The sequence below is a fragment of the Theobroma cacao genome, chromosome 1 (genome assembly GCF_053813885.1).
Source record: "Theobroma cacao isolate CCN51 chromosome 1, ASM5381388v1, whole genome shotgun sequence".
NCBI classification, from domain to species: domain Eukaryota; kingdom Viridiplantae; phylum Streptophyta; class Magnoliopsida; order Malvales; family Malvaceae; genus Theobroma; species Theobroma cacao.
This window is the reverse complement of record NC_142639.1, coordinates 32,631,413-32,646,861: the sequence shown is the minus strand read 5'-3', so window position 1 is coordinate 32,646,861 and position 15,449 is coordinate 32,631,413. Positions and strand designations below refer to the sequence as shown.

At 37.4% G+C, this 15,449-nt stretch overlaps 3 protein-coding genes across 3 annotated transcripts; all 3 read right to left on the bottom strand.

Annotated features, from left to right (window-relative positions):
* Positions 1-5,999: 5,999 nt before the first annotated feature.
* Positions 6,000-10,911, bottom strand: LOC18613142 (mitochondrial import inner membrane translocase subunit TIM44-2). The gene is made up of 14 exons (XM_007050236.3): positions 10,539-10,911; positions 10,326-10,432; positions 10,157-10,219; positions 9,952-10,027; positions 9,238-9,282; positions 8,740-9,156; positions 8,561-8,629; positions 8,291-8,355; positions 8,097-8,165; positions 7,939-8,011; positions 7,720-7,824; positions 6,871-6,942; positions 6,702-6,764; positions 6,000-6,452 (listed from the first exon to the last, which is right to left on the bottom strand). Exons 1-14 carry the CDS (start codon positions 10,611-10,613, stop codon positions 6,321-6,323), a joined length of 1,431 nt encoding a protein of 476 aa, XP_007050298.3. The 5' UTR covers positions 10,614-10,911; the 3' UTR covers positions 6,000-6,320.
* Positions 10,912-11,475: 564 nt separating this feature from the next.
* LOC18613141 (pollen Ole e I family allergen protein) lies at positions 11,476-12,690 on the bottom strand. The gene is made up of 2 exons (XM_007050235.3): positions 12,267-12,690; positions 11,476-12,075 (listed from the first exon to the last, which is right to left on the bottom strand). The coding sequence occupies exons 1-2, from the start codon at positions 12,449-12,451 to the stop codon at positions 11,754-11,756; spliced, it is 507 nt and encodes a 168-aa protein (XP_007050297.3). The 5' UTR covers positions 12,452-12,690; the 3' UTR covers positions 11,476-11,753.
* A 337-nt stretch (positions 12,691-13,027) lies between these two features.
* LOC18613140 (legumin A-like) lies at positions 13,028-13,944 on the bottom strand. The gene is made up of 2 exons (XM_018117968.2): positions 13,689-13,944; positions 13,028-13,524 (listed from the first exon to the last, which is right to left on the bottom strand). The coding sequence occupies exons 1-2, from the start codon at positions 13,935-13,937 to the stop codon at positions 13,135-13,137; spliced, it is 639 nt and encodes a 212-aa protein (XP_017973457.2). The 5' UTR covers positions 13,938-13,944; the 3' UTR covers positions 13,028-13,134.
* Positions 13,945-15,449: the final 1,505 nt, after the last annotated feature.

Below are 15,449 nucleotides of genomic sequence, written 5' to 3'. Positions count from 1 at the left end.
TCTTCCTATTGAGGGCATCTGCCACACGATTCACCTTTCCAACATTGTGCTCAAAGGAGAAATCAAACTCTTCTAGGAATTTCTGCCATCTCGCTTGCTTGGCCTTAAGTTTTAGTTGTGTGAAAAAATGACTCACGACGGTGTTGTCGATCTTAACCACGAATTGCGATCTTAGCAAGTAGTGTCGCCATACCCGAAAACAATGAATCATTGCTATTAGTTATTTCTCGTATGCCATGTATCTTTTCTCAACTTCGTTCAATTCTCGACTTTCAAACGTAACTATGTGCCTTTCTTATTAAAACACTCCTCCAAGGGAAAAGTCTGATGCATCCATCTACACCTCAAAAAGCTTTTCAATATCGAGGAGTCCCAAAACAAGATTCGCCATCATTTCTTTTAGGTCTTCGAAACCTTCTTGGCACTATGGTGTCTAACTCCAATTTTGTCTCTTTTTCAACAGTTCAGTGAGCAATACCGTCCTTTTTAAATACCCCTATACAAATCTCTAATAAGAATTGGCTAGACCTAAGAACAATCAAAGCTCTATTGTGTTCTTAGGGGTGGCCCATTTTTTGATAGCTTTCACCTTCTACATATCCATTCAGATGCACCTTTGTTCGATGATGTGACTAAGGAATTGAATTCAGGTTTGTGTGAATGCACATTCCTCTATTTTCACATACAACTAGTTGTCATGTAACCTTTGGAAGACCTGCCGCAAGTGCCTTTAGTGCTTCTCTAAGGTTGAAATGTACAGCACAATATCATCTAAGCAGATCACCACGAGTTTATCTAAATAATCATGAAAAACCTAATTCATCAATATGCAAAAGGTGGCAGGAGCATTGGTTAGTCCTAAAGGCATAACAAGATTAATAGATTAATGGCTTTAAACCCTCAAGAAAATACAACAACTTATCTTTCTCAATCATGTCCCTAATATCTAACATTAGGGTAAAGAAGCTTATCACAAATTCTTGAACAAACCTGATTTGAGGTAGCTCCCTCAACTTCTACTAAGCCATGTTGTCAGAGCCTAATTTTCGGGCCATGACCGGGGCAAGGGCCCAATGAGCTCAGCCCACTAAGCCCATGTAAGCTTATTTATATAATCTTGTACATTAATCCATATGTCTTTAAAATCCAAAATTCATAATGTTCAAATATATTTTCTTTGAAAACAATTCATAAGACCCGATTATGTATTCATAATGGCATCATCAACCATAATATACATATATAGCTTAACAAATGAGTCTTAGTATTTCACATCAAGTATTCATATACACATAATTAGACCTTGAGTGTCAGCGGAGTGACTCTGGGCACAGTTGCTAACATTTAGTGTCATGGTAAACCTACCGAGCAATGGATAGGGAAAAGCACCTCGTCTTAGGACCCAGTCACCTTTAACTCAAAAAACCTAAAATATGAAATTTAAAAACGTGAGTATAAACCCAGTGAGTGAACATAAGAAGGGAACAAGCAACGTTAAGGAAGGTTTAGAAATCATGATGCACTTAACTTCAAAAACAATGCAATTTAGTTTATTTCTTATTAAAAATCCCTCATTCAAACCCTTGGTTGTTTAGTCACTTGATAATGAAGGATCCATGAACAACAAAGAAGTTGAAGGATGAAAACTTAAGTAGAATTCAAGCAAGTCAAGCATAATAGATTGATTCTCACTGCAGTGAAAAGGCATTCTCGCTGCAACGAAATTCTGGCCAGATAAAATCTAAGGGAGTTTTTTCACTGCCACAAGGAAAATCCGCTCATGCCACATTGTACATTAAATTGAACACATTGACAATAATCAAGTTTTCCCAATATTCAATGCAATCACATTATTTTCATAACCTTTTCATAACATATGCAAATAATTTCATAGCATATATGATCATCTCTATGGCATATATATACAAGCATGTATATGCCCAATGGTCCTCAGCTCATGTGCTTTCCCACACCGCACATAGCTGGATATAGACCACCACCAGTCATCAGCTCATGTGCTGGATATAGACCACCACCAATCATCAGCTCATGTGCGCTCCCACACCGCACACAACTGGAATCACCACCAACCGGTCATCAGCTCATGTGCACTCCCACACCGCACATAGCTGGAATCATCACTGTCATTACCGGCATGTGCCTTCCCACACCGCACACACACGGTTATATTTATCACACAATATTACTTATCAATACATATCATATAATCATATATTTATATATATATCAACATGATATATAAGCACATGGATTCATCACAGTCACATTCCACAACGTAAAAATGTTTCATCAAGGGTTTGTTCCCATGCATATTTTAAAGAAAATGCCAATAAAACATTTCATGAAATTCATTCAAACACATACGCTTTGATCCCAAAACATTTTTATGCAAGTTCACTCACCTCAATAATGGCAACTCACAAGACTAAGGTCCACAAAGTCTTAATCCTGGCAATCCCGAAATACCATTAAAATATAGATTTGCCTATAAACATTAATAGCTTCAAATATATCACAAAATTGAATTTAATCATTCTAATAAGCATGCACTTGATAAATCACATCCCAGCCTAATTTTTAACCTAGAATTCTAGTCTAATTCTCAAACCCATCATATCAACTATTCCAAATTTAAAGATTCTTTACCTTGGTGAGCTTGGAGGCATGAAGATCAACAAAAAAAAACCTAATATTTTCAAGAAAAATAATTTGAAGAAATTAGGAAATAAAATCTGAAAATATAACCATAAATTCAAAATTTTCAAAAGTTGGAAATATATACCTTTTAGCCTTAAAAATGAAGATTTGAAGCCAAAAATCCAAGTATTATTGAAAGTGGAGTAGAAATAGAAAATAAAGGAAAGAAAGAGAGATTTTTGTTTCTCTCTCCTAGGGTTTAGAAGTGCTGAAAATTGGGATTAGAAGCTGCAGGTTTGATGCTCAAGAAGTTTGGAGAAGAAAGGAGTAAGAAAATAAAAGAAATGAAAAGAAAACAAGGAAAATCATATGAGAAATTTGATTTTCATGGAGGTGGAATGAAAATGGCATGGAAAGGATGAGGAAGAAGAAGAAAATATCTAGTGGGAGAGGATAAGGACGGTCATGGCTGAAAAAGAAAGGAAATGACAAAATTACCATTTTACCCTCTAAGGTTTTCATCCTTTTTAATTGTATCCTCCCACAATCTTTTAATTCCAATTTCTTTCCATATTTCTTCTTTAACACTTGTACCAATAAAATATCAAATTTATACTCCAATGTGGTATCACTGAAATATTTAATATTTACTTACCACCGCTAGCTTTATTTAATAAAGACACGGGAGCCCCATTAACGTTATTTTTCTTCAAAATTTTCTCGTTCTTCTTCTCTCCCACTTAAATTGACCATATACTCCTCCTTCATGAAAAATTTTGACACTGAATAAAGTATTAATATTTTAATATTATTTTATTTCAAAATTTTTCTCGTCTCATTAGTACCCAAAATACTTTATTATGCCTCAATTCACTTTCAAATCACTTTCTATCTAGCAAATTTTTTTTCAATAAAAATATTATTATTTCCTCGAGTGTGGAATATTTTATCTCAAACTATTCCTTTCATCTTTCATCACTTTTAAACATTATAATTAACCTCAATTGGCACCTGATAAGCTTTATTAGTCACCATATCAAAGTACGGGGTATTACACATGTACTCTGCATTCTCCAAAAAAAACTAACTTTTGAGTTCTCACTTCAAGTTCGTCCACGTTCGTATGTGACACTCACCATCAACGAATTTAGAATGCCACCATAATTTGGCATCCCTTGCAAGATACATTATGGCCATCGCCACCTTATCGTCCTTTGACTTTGTACCCACAGCTCGAAACTACTATACAATATCAAAAAGTAAGTTCTCTAGTTTCTTCGCATCTCTAACCCCTTCATAACGCGTGGGCTCTAACACTTTAGCCCTTTTCTCTCGCTCTCTTAAGTTTGCACCGCTATAACCTACAGCAATAATCAAGAGGTTTACTAGAGCTTTTAATTCTCCAAACTCACCTTGGAGAGTACTTAACGCATCCCTGGTCTCATCACTCTGGGTATTTATCATTTTAGATAGTTCCTGTCGGACTGTCTCAATTTGATTTATCCGCTCTCGTGGGACCATTTAAGCTTTTATTGCAACCACCGCGGCCTCTAACTCGTCAATTCTCTAATGGTCCTTTGGTGCACTCCACGTGATCACCATGTTTGCTCTTTCACTTAGCACGTCTTGCTTGTGTTTTGATATCAACTGTCATGAACTACGCTCATTCGCTTAAGTATGTGATAATCCATGCGGCGCTTGAGTAGACGCTTCCATGCAAGCCAACTAGCCAATAATTCAAATATGAACAAATAACAATAATAACCACAAATTAGATTAAGACAACCAACATTAAAATTAGAGGACATAACAAATGCCATATACTTAACCACTAGAGCCACATAAAGAAAAATATTTTATTAATATCGAAATAAGTACAAAGGAACTCAGAAACACCACCATCGAGCCATAAAGGTAGCCCTAGATGACTTGTTACAAACATACCTTTCCTAGTGAGTAGCTTAACAATCCGCCAACTGCTCACCCTTTATAAAGAGATTACAATGTTTGACAAATATTTCACCAATAACCATTACAATGCGTGAAATGGGGACATTCCCTTCCTAAAAGGTCTTCCCCCTAAAGACTTAACAAGGATTTCTAAAATTGTCACCAAATACCATTACAATGTTTGAAAATGGGACATCTCCCTTGAGAGTACAAAAGACTTAATCTCTTATGCAATTCTACCCTATCAAAGCCTTATACAAGGTTGGCTTATGACAATGGATCTTGGTTTTATGAATAAGGGTCTTCTTCCACCTATTAAACATGCCGTTTGGGTTAAAAATGTGAGCTCATTACAAGTAGTATTTAGAGCATATATAAATCTTCACATCACCAATGTAAGGGTCTTTCTCGATATTACACATTGCACAATTAGGTGGGTAGATTGGGACTTACGTTTATAAATAAAGATTTTTTTCCACTTATTAAGTATATCTTTTAAATTGAAAACGTGAACATGTGATACTATGTACGTGGCTGTGCCCTTCCATTAGAAGAGTACTACTCCACAAAGCAAGAAACGCCAATTCAATGCCAAAAAGGATTGTGTTAGCCGTTGCAATGGTTGCATCGTTAATCAATGCACCAATGGCCTTTGTGTTTATGGTTGCTAAATTGTGGAAGTTAATCGATTTTGGTTTTGGCAAATAAGTAATGAATTTTAATTAGATTTTTGAAGTTTGGCTATCGTGTATGGGATTCCAATGTGATATAACAGTCACCTTTGATCATGGTAGTATGGTTCGTTAAAAATTAATCATATTCTTAGACTCACATACTTATATTACATTAATGATCCATCTCCATAATCACATAGAGCTCGTCACTCACATAGTTACTTCACATTAATGATCCATCTCCATAGCAACAAAAGAGTACACTCTTACGAGAAAGTGTGGACTATGAGAATCTTTTAACTAACAGTGAGATTTACCCCCGATATAATCAGTCACAAATTTGAATTTGAAGTTTTACCAAATACACAATAAAACATCATTTCTCAATGAAAAATTGGATGACATACAAAATCTCCAAGCTCAAACAATCAATCTATTTATGACTTAAATCGATCATAAAAATTACACGATATGACACATTTAACACATTTAAATGCTACTTATAAATTTAAATACAACATAAACATAATATCAAATTATTTTATATATTTTAAATATTAATAATTTAAAATATGAGTTTAAATGAGTTAGATATGTTAAATAATGTGACTTTAAGTTATTAATACAATTAATTAAACATATCATAAATATAGGCATATCAAACTGCATAAAAGACGAAATTATGTTCATGTTACTAACAAGTTCAAACCAACAAGATTATACAAACCAAACCTATTTAACTCCATATCACTTTCGTATCGTGTTAATGTTCCCACGTCAGTCTGATGCCATCATGCATTGAACTGCATAAAAGAATCTCAGGCAAACCTAATCCTAAGAATAAATGAATCTATTTGGTACAAAGTTCCTTTATTTGATCGAAAATAATTAAAGAAAAAAACATTTATCAGCTAAAATTCTCCCTGGCAGAGAAACTAACAAAACCCAGAGAGGATCAGCAGAAAAAATATATGAAAGCAGGAGGGACCAAATCATACAACATCCATTAATTAGAAAGGGTATTGACCACAAAACAAACTAGATGAGAGCTTGTACACCAATAAGTTGCATCTCTCTAAGCTTCCAAATCGGATAGAGGGCACCCTCTCCAAGTTCTTCTACATCCACTTGTTGCATGGCCCAGGCGTAATAAACAGTGTGAATTGTATCCTAGTAAAAGACAAGTTTGAGAAGATCTAAATCAATACATGAGATGGTAAATTAAAGATCAAAATGCGTTAAAGCAAAGGTATGAACACAACACTAACATATCTCCGACTAGAATTCTAAGTTTCAATTTATTGTAGTTTATTCATACACAAATTTACCTAGTCACCTCTCCATAAAAACCATATATGTTCATATATAAATGACATGAATGTAAAAGCATGCAACACGGAGAAATGGTCTGTCCTTTACCTTCCCACCTTCCGTTATTTTACCCTCTCTATCACGTACGCAGTAGATCTGTTGCGTTTGAAACTGTGAACATTAAAAGGGTAAAGGGCACCAGCATCAGCTTCAAAAACCATAAGAAGCATAAAATCAAGTAAGACAAAAATTGATGAAGTAGAAAAGAAACTCATACTGCCACAATGATAATGGGGGAAGTCCCCATCATTTTGGTCTCTCTAACTTCTACATCAGATACATGAAGAATCTGCACCAAAAGTAGGCCCAAATTAGTAATATCAATTCATATCAAGAATACAATTCAACATGACATTTAAAACCAAATTATCCTGACTGCAATCTGCAACCTGACTTTTTACCTAGGGCATTATAACTTATAACCACATTTCTGAAAGCCTGTATGAAGAAACAGGCACCTAGACATGCATTTTGAACACGTAAAACAACATCATGGAAAACAAGTCAATTACAGCCAGCTTTGTTTTCCAACCACATAACTAATAATAGTCAGTAGTGGAATTACCAAACAATTTCTAACAAGTAAGAAATGACAAGCGAACTTAACAAAGGAACAAGACCACTGGCTCAAACATTGAGGTAATTTATGGTCTCCAATCAAAATCCGAATCAACTAGTTTAATTGCTACTGTCAGATTTGCTCATGTAAACAATTCATGCAAAGAAAACCATATGCACCAAATCTTTCACATTACGGATCTTTTTTGGATATGTAACACAAAACAAGATATCTTTCAGAAAATGACTGTTTTATGCATTAGAGGAACGAGCAAGTTAAATGGTTTATTCAGGTCAGTGTTTTCCTACTGATTTTGTTGTATTTTGATGCTATGTTTAAATAGATTAATTATGTTGTATTTAAATTTATTAATAGCATTTAAATGTGTTAATATATCCTTAAACAATCTCCAGAAAACTTCATACAAGTGAGATTGAAGATAACCATCTTACCAAAATCCATATATTAGGGCTTATACAGCAATTAACAAAATTGTCACTTTCTTACCTTGTTATCAAAAAATATACCATTGCTCTGATAAGCAGTATGCTCTGCTTTGCACCTCTCAAGAACTTCAGGACTACAATACTTCTTCAAAGTTTTGACATCACCCTGCATGCATAAAATTCTTTGTTTACTATCAAAGACCTAGCAACCATTTGGAAACACCCTTTTCAAGGCAAAGATAAAACACTAGAGCATAAGCCAGCTGGACCCCATACTCACTTTTGTGTAAGCATTAAGGACTGGTCTGATCGCTTCTTGAACTTCCGTCACAAACTCTGGCAAAGAAAATGACCTAGACCATGCACCAAAAAATTCCGTAGTTGTCAATACACGGAACATAAAATAATCAAGCAAAAACAAAGGACAAGTGATCCTACGGATCTCGTCGACGTATTTCTTTGTATGATGCTGCAGCATCTGTTTCTTGAAAGATACTCTCATTTATACTGTCAAAAGGAGAATTATAATATCAGCACCCAAAAGATCACATGAAGAACTCTCTAGGTAAACTTATGGTTGATAAATTACTAGCAGAACAAGGATGAAAACACAACAAGAATAAGTAACATACTCCTGAATTTTGTGAACAATGGGGTTATCACTGGTGTCCCATCTTTCGCGCAAATCCTCTGCAATCTGCCAATCCAGCCCATATAATAATTTCAACCAGTTCAATGGGAAAGTATGTGTAATATAACAATTTTTTTTCCCAAATTAACTAATTGACACACTCCAGTACAAGAAATAACTGGAGCATGCACCTTAAGCAGAATACCAGAGTATATAGTCAGCAAAAGAACTAGGACAGTGGGAAGAAAAAGGCAATAGGATTGGAACATACCTCTTGGCCCTTTGTAACAACAGGTTCACCAAAGCCACTAGCATGCTTGAATAAAGGATGACCTTGCATCTAGGTAGAAGAGAAAAGAATTCATTCGCATAAGAAGCAGACAAACCTAAGCAATAGGTGAAACTTTTTATTGATAGTTCAGTAAAACTCAGCATCACCAAAAAACTAACCTTCTCTTTGAATGCCTCCCACTTTTTACTCCAACGGGACTGCTTAGATGGCATAACAACAATATCAGTTCTTGTACTTCTTTCACCTGTTGATGAGGGAGGGGGAGTATACTCTAGGTGCCTTCTCTTACTTGGGTTACCACTTAACTCATCCTTCACAATGTCATATCCCTTCTTTGCTAAATCAACAACCTTTGCTTCCTTTAACCTTTGGAAAGCCAAAGACACCTTCGGAGAAGAAATGCCTGACTTAAATTTTCCAAAAATAGTTTCTGCAGTATCACCTGACGCAGACTGCTCATGTTTCTGCTCCCCAGATGACGCCTTATCTCCATCCTTCACATCAGCACCATGCTGAGCTGAAGTACCGGTTCCCTCTGAAAACTCTTCCTTTCCAACACCAAAAGTTTCCTTAACCTAAAAAGTAATATGGAATAACTGATTAAATAATGGTCATGGACATAATTAGTAGGCCAACAATTTGAGTAGAAAGCAAACCTCCTCTTTGGCAGCTGAAATCTTCTCTTTCATATTGGCCGAAACCTAAAAAGAACATAATTACCAATTAAATAAGATTTAGGTAATACCAACATAGACAGTAGCTCCATGAAACATTCATATTGAAAACAGACAACATTCTTCATATCTCACAGCCAATACTTTAATTACAAAGAGACACCCTAATTTTTAGTAGCAACAAGAATACTACAGCTGATTGACCTCATATCATTCGAAGAGAATATAGAATCTATATTACCTGAATTGTGGTCAAACATAAGAGTGCTACAGAAATCATCGTGAGGTACCATATTGAATGCAAACAACATTTGATACATATGTACATTTGCATATACATTGACTGAAGAGTGCTATATAGAATCTACTGGAGGTCATTTTTCAGTAATCATCCTCAGATTTTGATCTAAATCAGCCCACTTTCTGAGCTATGGTCAAATTCTAAAGTCAAACTTATTGATTAAGCTGGATTACATACTAATTCCACGAAATGTATCGGATACAAATGCACAAGGAAGAATACGTACAGCTTTTGGGTATAAGTAACTTCCATAAACATGCATTATAAGGAAAGTAATTTGGCAAAACATATAACAGATACATAACATAATGTCAACATAATTAGTTTGGGTAAATAATCAATACATGCAAATCCCTGGAAGAACTATAGGAAGAGAAGATAAGTTTGGAAGTAACCTTTTTAGCTGTAGCTTCAGCCTCTGTCCATGCACCATCGACCTGCTTGTAGAGCTGCTGAGTTGTCTGCTTCGTTCTGCATTCGCCATTTCACCATCTCAGGCCCTCCCTTGACATACAAGGGTATGTCTCAGCCTATTATACTATCAAGGCTAATTTTATGCCAAAACATAAAGTCGTTACTATAATACAAAAAAAAAATTACCTAACTTTCAGCTCCTCTGCTTTCCCCTTTAGCTCCTCAACCGATTGCTTGAATTCCGGATTTCTACAATATGCATAATGTCCCAAAAAGAGGTGACGCCACCGAAAGATTGTTAAAAAAGATTGTTTCTTACTTTCTCAAAATGAAAAAGCATTGAGCTTAAAAATACCTGTTAGCTTCGCCTTTAATTTTATTGGAGAATTCATTGAAGACGCTGAACCGTCGATTACTCGAGTACCCATTTCCAGATAGCAGTCTTAGTCTCACATTCGAGCCCTAAGACACCAACCCCAAAAAAATAAAAGAAAAATTATATTAAAAAACAAAACAAAACAAAACAAAACTTTAAAATCTTTGCCGAACCAAGCCAGAAGCTTTATACCTGTTGAGACGTAAAGTTAAGAAAAAGAGGCTGTCTTGCAATGAAAAAATCTCGAACTAGTTTCCTACCAGCCATCAACCCAGTTTTCTCCGAAAAAACACTTTCTAGGGTTTAAAAAAACATATATATGGTGTGGTATAAATTTGGGGTTTTTTTTTTTTTCCCCTTCTTCGAAAGAGAGAAGGAAATAGTGGACAAATTGAAGTAAAGAAGGAGATTTTTATTAAATCTCTGTCGTGCGAAACAAACAATTGACAATTGAGGGGTTGTTTGGTTAAAGGGATTAACTAAACCCTTCTCTCTGGTATTTCTAATTTCCTGTTGGGGGCAGGGCATCTCACGTCTGAACTTTTTCGCCTTTGTTGCCCTTGTTCAAATAGGACTAGGGTTTTCATTGTTCAGTTTGTGAAATTACATGAAGGACCTTGATTCTTAAAAGTTTAGATTTCTTGCAAAATAAACCCAAAATATATATACACATAAGCAAATCATTCCTCTTATATTTATATTTATCTTTAAGCAGTAATAAAAGTAGGTTTTATTTTACCTATAATTTGCATATGAAATATATGACATGGAATATTAGAAACATTTTGATGCTTGTTTACTTTGAATGAAAAGAAGGATATAAGACATTTCAGCAATCAGGCACTATTGTAAAAGAAAGAAAAAGCCATTGAAGAGTGGAAGGAATCTCTCTGAGCTCAGCTGGCCAATCTTCTTCGTATGGATGGGGTGCCATTTGGTGTTTTTCCTCTTTTGCCTTCCCAAATTCTAAACATGTCTATTTGTTTATCCATTCTCCCGTTGTCAAGAGAAACAAAACCCATTTGGCTCTTCCTCGATCATTTTATTTGACCATCTTTTTGAGTTTGGTATTGTTGTTGTGTTTAAAAGAATTTGAATTAAGATTAAAAACTATTCTTGGCATGGCAAATGCAACACCCAATAGGCTATGATAGTCCATTGAAGTTGGCATTTTCAAACACACCTTCCAAAGGCTAATAATCGCATACACTAGAAATCCTGATCTCACCTTCAAGAAACATCCCATGCGGATATTAGATTGTCCACAAAATAAAACGGTGTGCAAAATCTATGTCAATATAGTAGTAAACTTATCCTCGACAGATTACTCTGAAAAGACAAAAGCACAAGTTGGTGCAAAACTAAGTTTCCCCTACCCTACGCTTTTTTCTATGACCACACAGTCTACTAATTACACGCATCATTTGCAATGGAAAAGCGTTCGGTCAGGCGAGCTGCAGCATCTTCCGAGACCAACCCTTGAATCATCAGAGTCTTCACTTCCCACGCCGAGTATGGAAACCCTTTCCTGGCATACGAGTTGAGCAAGGCAGCACTCGCCTGCGTCAGCAACTTATCGTACACGTTCCCACCTTCATTCACACCCGTTGATTCCAGCAATGTCATCTCAGATCTGTACCGTTCAAACGCTCTCGACCCGAACACGTTCAATACCGTCGATGTCTGTGGGACCATCCTTGGCCACGCCTCTCTCCTGCTGCTCCAGAACCTGCGGACGCACACACCATTTACACACAGTCGCCCGAGTCAACACGGTCAACTCGGTGTCATGACTCACCGAGTCTCAGTGTGGGAAAAACACGTTTTTACAAGGAATAGGTTTCTGGGTAGTTGGGATAATTAGCTAATAAATAAGGATACAGTGTATGTTTGAAGTGCTTTTAGAGAAAGAGAGCTTACTGAGGAGTGCATCTTCCTCTGGTTCTAGTGTAGAGAAACCCAGGCTGTCGTTTAATAGTTGTTGTGGTCGTAGCCGCCGACGCAGTGGGTGCAAGGCAAGTGACGAGGAGAAGGAGAATGAGTGGACTCAGTAGAAGAGAAGTAGCCATCTTCTTAGCTTGTTTGAGGGACCAGACTACTTCCATTTGTGTTTGGGATCCGAGTAGTCGAGATATTTGTCTCGATTCGCTGTCCGGAACGTGCTGCTAACCTGCTACTTAACACTTGCTTCGAGTTGAGAAACTGTTGTTCTCGAGATGGATTATTTAAAAGGATATGGACATGTTTACCCTTGTTTAATTTGAATAACTTCACTTTAACAATCCAAACCTGGTCTAGAGTATAGCTGTTTAGAGTCGACGAAAAGGGGTATCCTTGTGTTTGTGGAGTCAGAAAAAATTTGAAGGAAAGGAAGGTGCCTCCACGTTGTAGTACATGTGAACGTGATGCAGAGATGGGGACTCTTTTGATTTCTTCTTATCTTGCCAAACACAAAAGTGTCTCAACATTTACAGTTTTATAGTACAACATTATTGCGTATAAGCCAAGAGTAGAAAGAAAACAAAGGAGAAAAAGAAAAGTAAACATAACATTACACTGCTCATAAAAAGCAGATAGAAATACAAGCTACATATTGAAGCAGTAAATTTGCAGCCGCTCACATAACAGGCCATCTTATTCGGAGGCCTTTTATGCATCCTCTAACCTAATCTCACCTACGTACCAACCTCACAAAGAAACCCAAAAAAAGGGGAATACATGGGTCAAGCTCAACTCTTTTATTAGGATATTACCTACACCATTACTCATGACTTTCATTGCATTGGCTTTAAGCCTCGGCCCTCCTCTCGGACCTCGAAGAAGTGAAGAAATAGTTGTTTTGGTTGCTATATTTGACCCTCTTGGCCTCCTTTCTTGATATCTGATAGGAAACGGCAACCACCTCCTCAGGTATTGCCCGCATGGCAGACAATCGGCCAGCCAGAAGGGTGTTCATAGCATTGTCATTGGTGTAGAAGCAAACCCATTCGGCTCCTTCACTTCCGGCCGGTTTCTTGAAGGCAAAGTTCTGCGGCACCGTCAGAAGCTGTCCCTTCTCGAGGTAGTCGTCGAACACGGCATCACCGTTTTGGTTCACTACCTGGACCCTGGCGTGTCCCCTTAGCATGTAGAATATTCTGTGGGCATTCATGGACCATTGTGGAATCAAACCAGCTTTCTGCACCCAAATTTTCACCTCAAAAGAAGAAAAATTAAAAATTATTTGAAATTTGATTAGAATAATTTATAGAGTAATATAATTCACTATTTCATCAAATGTAAACTCGTGATTAGAATAAATTTTCCTATATGAAAATCACAAAATTTAGTTGTACTACTTACGTTGTAGAGAGCATCCCTCTCAGCGCTGAGGCCATGGTACCTGAGGATGGGGAGGTTAAAGCTATTGAGAGTACTAATACGACCAGCCTGAGGATTGAAAATATGGGCATGTTCAGGGTCGGCAATGTTCTCTTTGATTCTCATGGTGTAGAAAGTTTCGTCTAGGCCATTATCACGTTGAGATGATCCTCTTCCTCCTTGCTGCTGTTCTCTTTCCTGCTGACGCTCTTCATGCTCTTCTTGCTCCATCCTTGGTGGTTTTATAACTTGGAGTCTGCTCTTGACCTTGACGATGGTCCCTCTCTTTCCTTGGTCGTCTTGTAGCTTCTCTATGGTTTTCATGTCGACGTTGAAAGCTTGAGCAAGAAACTCAGACTTTTGCGGTATGAGCTCTGCTGCTGGTGGTGGCAACTTTTGCGGTTGTCTTCATCTTCTTCTTCCTCCTCGCTACTGCTTCCCTGCTGCTGCTGCTGCTGTTGTAGCTGCCTTAGTTTCTTCTGATCCTCTTCTGGTTTACCAGCAAGATGGAATCTGTAACATACGGAAGAAACCCAACAAGAAGAAAGAGTTAAGAAAAATTTACTTTGGAGATTGATGATTTGCTGCAAGAATAAGTAAACATATATAGTTACTCTAGGGTTCATGTCAAGCTGATTAGCGCTGTTGCCGGTGTCAAAAAGGTTGACAGTAATAACAGACTGATTGACACCGTTATAGCTCCAGTGAACTACTCCCGCTGCCAATGCTAAGACATCGCCCTCACGGAAGCGGCGGATCTTCTGGTGCTGGTCTTGGAAACTTAGGCTTTGTCCATGTTGAGATTGTTGTGAATCCTGGAATGTTTCGGGACATCCAGGCATTACGGTGCCTTGAATACCGCTACCTGAACAAATTAAAGCATCGCAAACAAAATCGTCAGGTCAAACTTACATTAATTCATTGCATTTGAAAAAGTAAGCTAATTAAAAAAATTTACCCATACTATATGCTTTATATTTATCTTGGACAGCATATAGAAGCTGAGGAGCATTTGTGACGGATGGCAGAACAAGTCCATCAGGTTCAACAATGTGCCTCATCACTGCCATTCCAGCGCACTTGAGCTGTTTGTTCTTGGGGTTCCACCACTCAGTCACTCCGGCTTCGGACTTGATTCGTGTGACGGGTTCAATGGTGTCAAGCCTATTGATTTGGCACTCACTTTGGAACTGCCAAGACTGCGAGGAGCGGGCTAGGCAGCCATGGAAGAGCAAAAGAAGAGTAAGAGAACGAGAGAGCAGAGAGGGGTTAGGCATATCTATAGTGTGGACAAGGGCTGCTTATTTGGTTGGAGTGAAGAGGCGAGTAGAGGAAGCTGGTATTTTATAGAAGAGAAGTGGAAGCGAAAGGGTGACACGGAGGTGGGGATTGTTTCGCCATGCTTCAGTTTGCATGGTGACTTAACCCTAATAGCTTACACATCATAAAATCAGGTAGGGCAGGTGGCTCAAAGCTTCAGAAGAGTAGCACAAAGAGCCTAAGAGAAAGTGAATGATCCAAAAGTACTAAAAAAAGGATCAGTCTATTAATTCCATACCTCAGAATCTCTCAAAAGGAGTCTGAGTTTGAGGTTCCACCAGCCGTAACTCAAGCCGGGAACAGGCAGGTGATATCCAAGTCGGACCACTGTTTTTTTCTTGTCCCTCAAGTCTCCACAACCAAAGCCAAAGGCTACGGCCTTCAAAAGTCCCAACGTGATATGCCGCAGGAGCTAGCTAAGAC

Bases quoted from the DNA above. Each gene is read 5' to 3' on its own strand.
- LOC18613140 (XM_018117968.2), bottom strand. From the start codon at position 13,937: ATGGAGCAAGAAGAGCATGAAGAGCGTCAGCAGGAAAGAGAACAGCAG. The intron at 13,525-13,688 runs GTAAGTAGTACA...ATTTGGGTGCAG, and splicing joins AGAGGGATGCTCTCTACAAC to AAAGCTGGTTTGATTCCACA.
- LOC18613142 (XM_007050236.3), bottom strand. From the start codon at position 10,613: ATGGCTGGTAGGAAACTAGTTCGAGATTTTTTCATTGCAAGACAGCCT. The intron at 9,157-9,237 runs GTTTGCTTTCTA...ATTACTTTTTAG, and splicing joins TTTCAGCTGCCAAAGAGGAG to GTTAAGGAAACTTTTGGTGT. The intron at 6,765-6,870 runs GTATGAGTTTCT...TAATGTTCACAG, and splicing joins CCCCCATTATCATTGTGGCA to TTTCAAACGCAACAGATCTA.
- LOC18613141 (XM_007050235.3), bottom strand. From the start codon at position 12,451: ATGGAAGTAGTCTGGTCCCTCAAACAAGCTAAGAAGATGGCTACTTCT. The intron at 12,076-12,266 runs GTAAGCTCTCTT...GTGCGTCCGCAG, and splicing joins AGAGGAAGATGCACTCCTCA to GTTCTGGAGCAGCAGGAGAG.